Source organism: Quercus suber, unplaced genomic scaffold (assembly GCF_002906115.3).
Source record: "Quercus suber isolate HL8 unplaced genomic scaffold, Cork oak 2.0 scaffold_143, whole genome shotgun sequence".
NCBI classification, from domain to species: domain Eukaryota; kingdom Viridiplantae; phylum Streptophyta; class Magnoliopsida; order Fagales; family Fagaceae; genus Quercus; species Quercus suber.
This window is the reverse complement of record NW_027069604.1, coordinates 560326-569485: the sequence shown is the minus strand read 5'-3', so window position 1 is coordinate 569485 and position 9160 is coordinate 560326. Positions and strand designations below refer to the sequence as shown.

Sequence of the window (9160 nt, the reverse complement as noted above, 5' to 3'; positions counted from 1 at the left end):
CCCAACAAGCCCAAACAATAAATTTGTAGAGAGTGGGTTAAAGGTTTAGACGCTGGCCGTCGTTCACCAAGCATGAACTCTCTTTTATTAAGAAACACTAAGAATCAATTTACAACGGGGGAATGCTCCTCGGCCCGTGGCCGAGGAGCCCCTTCTCTTCTCCCTTTTTCCCCCATTTCTTTACTTTACTTGTTTTTCTTATATAGTTTTCATCTTCCTATCTCCTTCTTCCATCTGTTGATCATCCATTCGCCTCCCTTCTGGCCATCCGTCCCATCAGAGGCCTTATCGGTACTCAAGTGGTTCACTCTGATCAATGTTGCCCTGCTAAGGGGTTATATCCCCATTAATGCGGCCAGAGGGGTTAGGTGAATATATTAAGTGTGAATGTGACAGCTTGCTTTGGGCTTGTCCCCTCCAAAAATTATCCTTAGTATGCCGAGGACGCAGAGGTCCTCGACGTGGTTTAGAAAAAGAGGCTTTGTCTAACTTAGCCTTGGCTGGTCAGTCCTCCTCGACGTTGGCCTTGGGCCTACTATGCGATGGGCTGTGGCTTCAGGCCCACGGGCCCCACACTAACATTACTCCTAGAATCTAGATTTTCAAAAATGTGACGTTTAAAAACCTAGATGCCAATGAATTTAACTTTGTTCATGTTTAGTTTGATTAGAAATTTGATAATTTTTGAAAACACGAGATCCATATATATTTTTTGTTTATTCTTGTGAAATTACAAGGAATAAAGAAGTCATTGAAATAATTCTAAGTACATATATGTCATCATCATCATTATCAACACTATAAAATTATGGTCCAAATGATTGATTGATGGGATAATGCCATTGGTTTATAGTAATGTTTGATATCCCGTTTTGAAACCGTACCTTTTCAAAATTCAAATTTTTTATCTCTCTCGTTCTCTTTATTTATTTATTTAAGTATAGCTTATTCAAGCACCTCATTTTTAAAAACTGAAAAAATAAATTGTGAACATAGTGTTTAGTTTGAAGAATCTAATATACCTTAATCACCTAGATTGTTGAGAATGTGATGTTTAGGAACCCATCTGTTTATAAGAGTAACCATGCTTGCATTTTGTTTAATTAGGAATATGAGAAGATTCATGAGATGTGTGATCTTTATGGGTCCGTTTGGATTGAACTTATTGTTGCTGAAACTAAAAACTAAAAACTGAAAACTGAAAACACTGTAGCAAAATAATTTTTAAATGTGTAAATAGTACCGTTGGATCCATTTTTAATATTTTTTAGTGCGTGAACAGCGCTGTGAACAGTACTAAACAGTATATGAACAATGTTTTTTGTCTCCTGCACAGTAAAATCATGTGATTTTACTGTTCACTGGCAGGGGAAAAAAAAAGAAAAAAAAAAAGGAAAAACTCAAACGTGGACGCACACTGAAAACGCAGAGGCCAAACGCTCTCTATGTTTAGTTTATTCCTATGAATCCTATAAGATGTTGGGTATAAACATGTGAGTGGAAGTCTCATATGGAGAAGAGTAAAGAAGTTGAGAAATCCATATAACAAAATTTGGTGCAAATCATTAGGTTTAAGCTTTTAGGTTAAATGATGTCACTATACATTATATTAAGACCTCCATTATAGTTTTCTCAATGTATTATTTCCCTAACAATTGGCATTATAGTTGATGGTGGTGTACAATAAAGTGGCAAGGTTATATTTTGAAGTTGGCATGAGGATTGGTGCATGTACTCTATGTCACGCGAGTTTGCATCACAAGACAAGTTTGTAAGGCCCATATAAATGATATTAGAGAAAGGTCTAACAAAATAGTATTGCTAATGGTGGATGTAGACTTGCGAGGTTCTCATGTATGTAAAGCTCACATGTGGTTCTAATAGATGATGTATGAGAGCTTATGGATGATACTTGGTGAAGAAAGTTCATAGACAACATATAGTGAGGTTGCAATGGACGTTGATGTTTGGGTTGACACGTGGTTTCCATGGAAGGCGTGTGAAAATAGAAAAAACCTATAAGTAAGGGGGAGCTGGTAGGACTTGTTAATGAACTACAAAGACAAATGATTTAGAACTCACAAAGAGGTAATGACTCACTTAAGAGGGAGAAATTACTCAAAATATTATCTCCTTAATATAGCAATTATTTATTTTTCTTAAAGAAACTTAATTTTATAAACACGATGAACTTGGTCTTGGTAAGAATCCATATGTAATAGGCATGGATTTCCTTGAGTTATATATAAATGGAAAAATTAACGTATGCCTTAAAGGAATTGTTTTAGATTACATTTTTAATAACTTTGTGTGAAAAAGGAAAAAAAATTACACATTTTTATATTTCCCATAAAAATGATGTTAAAAATTTCTTAAAATTGTCACCATTGACATAGTGTCATAAATAAATCATAACTAAATTCTAAAATCCTAAAAAGTTAATCCGTATGGGCCGAAAAGGACGAAGTAAATTCATCGAAAAAAGGACAGCAGTGTGAGGCCCAAAAGAGTTGGCGAGCCATGATTGTTGATTAGGCGTTGTGGGAGCCCAATGAGGGCAAAAAATTGAAGGCCGTTTAAAATTAAAGTTGGAAGATTGAAGATGGAAGAAGATAATATATATGAATATGATGATAATAATTGGCCAAAGAGAGATCTAAAGAGTACAGCGGCAAGAGGATAGGAAAGGTGAAAGCTTCACGAGTTGTCCTCTCCTCAATGTCTCATATGATATCATATCTCTTTCCTTCCTTCCTTCATTGTTTAATTTATTTACCACTATACGTACATACAATTGATCTCTTATCTTGATTCTTTTGAGTTACAGAAGAAACAGAAGAAGGGGCAAGTCCAACGCAACGCAATAAAAAAGTTAGAAGCATGGCAGCAAGCTTGTTGTGTTCAAATCGAATACTAGTACTACATAATAATAGTCTCACTCCCACTTCCACTCCCACTCCCAGAGTAGAAAATCCATTATACCCAAGATCATTCCTATCCCAGGCAAAAAGAAACCCACGACGTGGTAAGTTTTGTGTGGTTGCTCTGACTGAAAGTTCTAAAGAGTCAAGCAACAAGAAGACTGAAGAAGAAGAAGAAAGTAAAATCCCTTCATGGGCTAGGCCAGATTCGGATGAGCCTCCTCCTTGGGCTCAGAATGAAAGTGCATCTCAACAGCAACAGCAACAGGGATTTGAGATCCCTTTCTATCTTTATTTACTTGCCTCAGCAATCACTGCAATTGCCGCTGTAAGCACTAACTACTAGTTGTACTAGTACTTCCCTCTCTTAATAAAAACCCTTCCTTTTTAATTTCTTTTTCTTTTTTTTTGTTTCTTCTTCCCAATTTCATAAACATTTTCTTTTCTTTTCTTTTGGTCTGCAGATAGGTTCTGTTTTTGAATATGTGAACCAGAGGCCTGTGTTTGGACTTTTGAACTCGGACAGCATTTTTTATGCTCCTTTGCTTGGATTTTTTGCATTTACTGGCATTCCCACTTCAGTAAGTTCTCATCATTTTATTACTATTCTATTCTTTTTATCTCATTTCATTGCTGGCCCCTTCTCTCTCTCTCTCTCTCTCTCTCTCTCTCTCTCTTATTTATTTATTAAGTTTATATATGTTTAGTTACTCATTTCAATTCATCCAATGTGATTTGTATTGGCCAATACAGCGAAAAAGAATAAGAAGAATTTTTGTACTTCCCAAATAATTAACTTCAATCAATTTTGGTACCTAAAGAAGTGTACCTACCCGTTGGACCATGGCTCTAATGACAGACCTTTAAATTTGATTTCTACTAGCATTGATCAATTTTTGTAGCTGGTAACTGCGAAACAACAGAGTTTCACTATTTGAATGATTAGGATAATTTGATGATGTATGGGCTATCTTATGCCAGATTCATTTCCTTATCTATTTTTCTAAGTATAGGCCATAGGAAGATGTATTGGTTAAATATAAATTTATACACTCACTGGATTCTCTCTTCAACTAATCATAACAATGCTCAATACAGGCATTTCTGTGGTTCAAATCTGTTCAAGCTGCCAACAAGGAAGCTGAGGAACAAGACCGGAAGGATGGCTATCTTTAAATAAAAATAAATAAATAAATAAATTGCCACCTAGAATTATGCTTATTATTTAGAAAGCTTGACAACTTTGTCAATTATGTTTTAAGGTGCTTGCTACTCCCACTAAGGAAGTTTTGCTTATATTGTGCATCAAATCCTCCTCGCCGTCCTCGGCATTCACAAAAACAAATCAATTAACCTAATACTTTGAACATATACTGTGTTTAACTGTTAACTCTTTAAGTAGACAGCCACTGTTTTACATGCTTCTGTGCATATCTAATGGCATGGGTTGATATGTTATGTTCATTTTAAATGATTAAATAATTAATACAGACAGACTTAGATGATGGATTGAAAAAAAATGAAGCCGTCTTAAAAGCTGGCAGTTGTGCTGAACACAAGCTTCCTGCTGCAGAATCTGTAATTGATGAAAACTATGGATGAGTTTGTCCTGACACCTGAGTGATAGCTTTCTGTGACCGATGAAAAATTGGGCAAGCTACAATTTTGGTATTAGCTACATCCGTGCAATTAAGTGCAACTCAACTAGAATTGTTGAATCTTACTTGGCCATCACATCAAGATCTAACTCAAAGCCATCAGAAAGTGCCACCAGCTACCAGTATGATATCTGAGCTGAGAGGAAGTTGCTGGATTAGAGAATCCACGTTGGAGCTAAAAATTTAGTTATTTAGCACCACTTTATCTGTTTTAATGAGAAGTGTAATAAATTTTTTTTTTTAGCTTCTTACTATCGTGTACAACTATATATAGATGTGCATTGTAGCTAGAAGCTAAAAATTTTTATATATGGCTAAAAATTTTTACATATGACACCACTATTGCAGAATGCATTTTTTGTATTTTGATAGAACTAAAATAGCTATATAGCTATTTACTTCATTGCTGCTAATTCTCTTATACATTTATTATAGTCCTTCCTAGGCCTGCTACTGCTAGCTATTATTACTTTTAAAGGAAGGTGAGTGCAGAAGGTGTTAAAATAAAAGTAGCAGGGGGATAATGGAGGGAAAGCATGCATTAATGCACAAGCAAATCTGCTGCATATATAAAAGTCTGCAGCTTTATCACTTAAATTAAATATCATCCATCTATATATAATTGATGACCATGGAATTGGGTTAGTATTGTACTAGTATTATGTTCGTGCGATGTATGAATTAATCAAAATTTATATATAAATAATTTTTTTATTAATTTACTTAAAATAAATAATAAAAATAAATGAATATTTTACTTTTAAGTTATATAATAAATATACGTTGTGTGAAACTAAGGTATCATAAAATGGACATATATATATATATATGTAAAAGAGATACCTAAATATATATATATATATAATGATTTTTAATAATACATTGAACTTTAAGACTCAATTAATCACATATATTTAAATAGAAAACCCTTGAATTTAATAGTTAAAAACTATCCAAAATAATAATTGAAATCATATTTAAGTGAAACCTCAATTTAACAATTAAGAACAATCTAAATATTAAACATTTAAAAAATTGAAGTAGAGAGAGACTCACATGAGAATTTAATTTTTATCATTGAAAGCATGGAAGAAGGCACTGAAACTTGAGTGAGTTTCACTCTACCAAGTTTAAGTTTAAACTTAAAGTTTAAGTCACATGTGTTGCACACTATATGTGTGTGTATATGCATGAAAAATGATATGAATTTAATATTTATTGTAGAAAAGAGGTGGTGTAGTCTTACCCTTGTCTAATTAATTCTTATTATAATTCCTTCGTGTAGTGTGTATATGCATGAAAAATTATCTGAATTTAACATTTATCGTAGAAAAGAGGCGGTGTAGTCTTACTCTTGTCTAGCTAATTCTTATTATAATCCTTTTGCTTTGCAGGGAGGGAGAAAACTCTTCTTTTATAATTTTTTTTTAAAAATAAAAGTCAGCGTTACTATATAATAGCTAATATATTAATTTTTGGAAGTGGTATCTTATACATATGAGTATTTCAATTGTGGGTTTTGATAGTTAGAAGATAGCACATAGTAATTAATAATTAGAAAATTACTTTGAAATTTTTTTTAAACCAATCCCTTAAAAAAAAATATTAGTAGAGTTTAAATCATGTTAATAATTTATCTCTCTATTCAACTTTTTTTTTTTTTTTTTAAAATCATGTTAACAAAAAAGTTACTAATAAAACTATTATTAGTAAACATTTCTTAGGCTTATCTATTTAGCTTCATTGCCAAATTTATATAAACTCTTTTATTTTGTTTTTTTCTTTTTCTTTTTCTGAAGAATATAACACAACCAAAAACCTATAAACAACAATTTACATTCAATATAAAGAATATAATCAAAATTATTCATGATTTAAAATTAAGAAATTAAGACAAATTATAAATTAAGATATAAATTTAGAAAAAGAATAAAGAATAAACATGTTTGTTTTCTCTATCACTTTGAAAGATGAAAGTGTGAGTATGTAACTGTAGGGTTGGTATTTGTGGCCCAAGCCCAAAAACAATTAATTTGTAGAGTATGGGTGAAAGAGCTAGGTTAAGTATGGGATTGATAACAATGGATTGCAAATTTTAAACACAAGCCAACATGAATTTATACGTAAAATCTGAAAATCCGAAGAGCTACACTATTGTTTATCTGATGAACAAAAATCTTAGGGTTACAATCAAGCTCTCTTCCTTCCCCTCTTGTTAGGAGCTTCCTTCCTTTATATAATCACCCTTCTTCTCATCTTCATCGTCCACTTGTTCCTCATCCATGAGTTTGCTTGAGTACATGTCACGTCAGGCATCTTCTTTTAGCTCTGTGTGAGTGGCGGTACGTTAGGATGCACTGTTCAAGGGTCTTCTCCACATAAATGCGGCCAGAAAAGTTGCTGCAGTGCATTAAATATGGTGGTAGCAGCTTTCCCCTTAGATATTTCTCCATCCTTATCGTTCCATAGTATACTCAGAGCTTATCTTGATCAGGAGGAGTCCTCGGAAGGTCATTTTGGCCTTTCACACATTCAATTGATTTATAATATTGCGTCAGAGGATTACAACCTCTTCGGACAGGAGATATCCTCTTCGGATTGTGATAATTCTTTTTTCTGAGGGTCCCACTTCTAGACAGGCCCTGCCTTTTCCATCTTTTTCTTCTCGGTCGCAAAATAGCCCTCCTATGGGCCTTCGGCCCATTACGTTGGGCTAGGCCTTTTTTCCCCCACAGTAACTAAAACCTAAACCAATTATTATGGAAGAGAATAAATGAGTACAAAATTTCAATATTACGAATTGGGTTAAAACGTATGTGAGAAGTTTTTATTATTTTTTTTTTAAATTAAAGAAAAATAAGTTAAACAAAATGAAAAACTAATAATGAAGAAAGAATGCATACCTGTCATGGGATTTAGGCATTCACATATTGGAATAAACTTCACTTCAAAGAGGATATATATTGTAGGGTTATTGGGCCCGGGAATCCATCATTTGTTTGTGTTACAGGTCTGTGGCCCAATCCGAGAATAAGGGGTTGTTTGCGAAGAAGAAATCTTCATTAGAAAAGACTGTTAGTAAATAGAAGTTAGATTTGACCATAATGGCCCAAGAGGGTGGGCCGAGCTGATTGATGTTGAGATCCAAAAGAGTTGGCTATCGCTCAGGGTGATATTCCAAGAAGTCTTGTTGGAGTTGATAAGTATCATGGAGATATAGGATAGGAAGGTGCCCTAAAATATCTAAGAGGAAAGCTGCTACCTCCGCATTAAATGCACTGCAACTAACTCTCTAGCCGCATTAATGTAGAGGTGATACCTGAACAGTGTTGTATCAGCCTTACAGCTACTACATGGTGACTTAGGGGAGAGGCTGATGGGACAAGTATCAACACCAACCCTCCATCATGCACGTGTAAGGTGGGAATGAAAAGGAAAGACAGTAGAGGAAGGGGGCAACAAGAACGGGAGATCGAGAAAAAAGAACGAAACACGGTAGCATTCATTAACCAAATTTGTAACTGAACTTGAGAATAATACATAAGAACAGACCTCCTCGAATCTTGCTGAGGATGATTTTTCTTCAATGCGAACCTTTTTCTTTTCCCTTATCATTTGAACTCATTCTTGTGTCTGTTTGATTAACTAAAACTCAGTTTTCCAACTCATTCTTTGTAAATTTATTGTTTTGGGCTTTTTAGGCCTAAGTCCATCCACGTAATGGATAAGGAGTCTAAATCCGGTCCTTACATATATATATATATATATATATATAAATATATAGGTAGGGTTTCATTTGATATAGAATTTAAATCCTATGGGAATTAAGATTTCTAATCAATTTGCTTGTTGCTATCTAATAAATCCCATAAAAAAGTGGATTAAAAAAAAGGTCGTATGAATAGAAAGAAAAAAGGAAACATTTTTTTTTATTGAAAAAGGAAAATTTTCTTTTATAACCCAAAAAAAAAAAAAAAAAAGCTTTTTCTTAGTAGAACAAATATTTATTATATGTAGATTTTTTTTTTCTAGAATAAAGAGAAGGTGTTTACTTTAAACTCAAATAATTATTACGTTATTTATAATTTTTTTTTAAACTTTATCCAAAACATTTTTGGTTAATCGGTATGAACAATAATTATCCAAAAAAAAAGTCACGTGTGAAGAGGAAGATTTTACTGTTGAATACATTGTTTATTTTTATTTTTTATTTTTTACACGAAGTAATATTGTGGGGCCCGTGGGCTTGATAACCACAGCCCATCGCATAGTAGGCCCAAGGCCAACGCCGAGGAGGACTGACCAGCCAAGGCTAAGTCAGACAAAGCCACTTTTGTAACCCACGCCGAGAACCTGTTCGTCCTCGGCATTCTAAGGATAACTTTTGGGAGGGGACAAGCCCAGAGCAAACTGTCACATTCGCACTTAATGCATTCACCTAACCCCTCTGGCCGCATTAATGGGGATATAACCCCTTGGTAGGGCAACGTTGATCAGAGTGAACCACTTGAGTACTGATAAGGCCTCTGATGGGACGGACGGCCAGAAGAAAGGCAAATGGATGATCAACAGATGGAATAA

General features: G+C 34.0%; 1 protein-coding gene across 3 annotated transcripts; it reads left to right on the top strand.

Moving 5' to 3' along the window:
- Nucleotides 1-2607: 2607 nt before the first annotated feature.
- On the top strand, nucleotides 2608-4290 carry LOC112004615 (uncharacterized). 3 transcript variants are annotated; one of them, XM_024036856.2, is made up of 4 exons: nucleotides 2608-2688; nucleotides 2828-3249; nucleotides 3386-3502; nucleotides 4020-4290. In XM_024036856.2, exons 2-4 carry the CDS (start codon nucleotides 2881-2883, stop codon nucleotides 4095-4097), a joined length of 564 nt encoding a protein of 187 aa, XP_023892624.1. In that variant the 5' UTR covers nucleotides 2608-2688; nucleotides 2828-2880; the 3' UTR covers nucleotides 4098-4290. The 3 variants fall into 3 exon arrangements, with proteins under 3 accessions (XP_023892624.1, XP_023892625.1, XP_065632930.1); XM_024036857.2 differs by having other exon boundaries at nucleotides 2623-2720; XM_065776858.1 differs by having other exon boundaries at nucleotides 2640-3249.
- The last annotated feature ends 4870 nt before the right edge of the window (nucleotides 4291-9160 follow it).

What these genes read in the sequence shown, in the direction of transcription:
- LOC112004615 (XM_024036856.2), top strand. Translation starts at nt 2,881, where the DNA reads ATGGCAGCAAGCTTGTTGTGTTCAAATCGAATACTAGTACTACATAAT. An exon ending in CAATCACTGCAATTGCCGCT is followed by an intron (nt 3,250 to 3,385) that starts GTAAGCACTAAC and finishes TTTGGTCTGCAG; the next exon opens with ATAGGTTCTGTTTTTGAATA. An exon ending in TTACTGGCATTCCCACTTCA is followed by an intron (nt 3,503 to 4,019) that starts GTAAGTTCTCAT and finishes TGCTCAATACAG; the next exon opens with GCATTTCTGTGGTTCAAATC.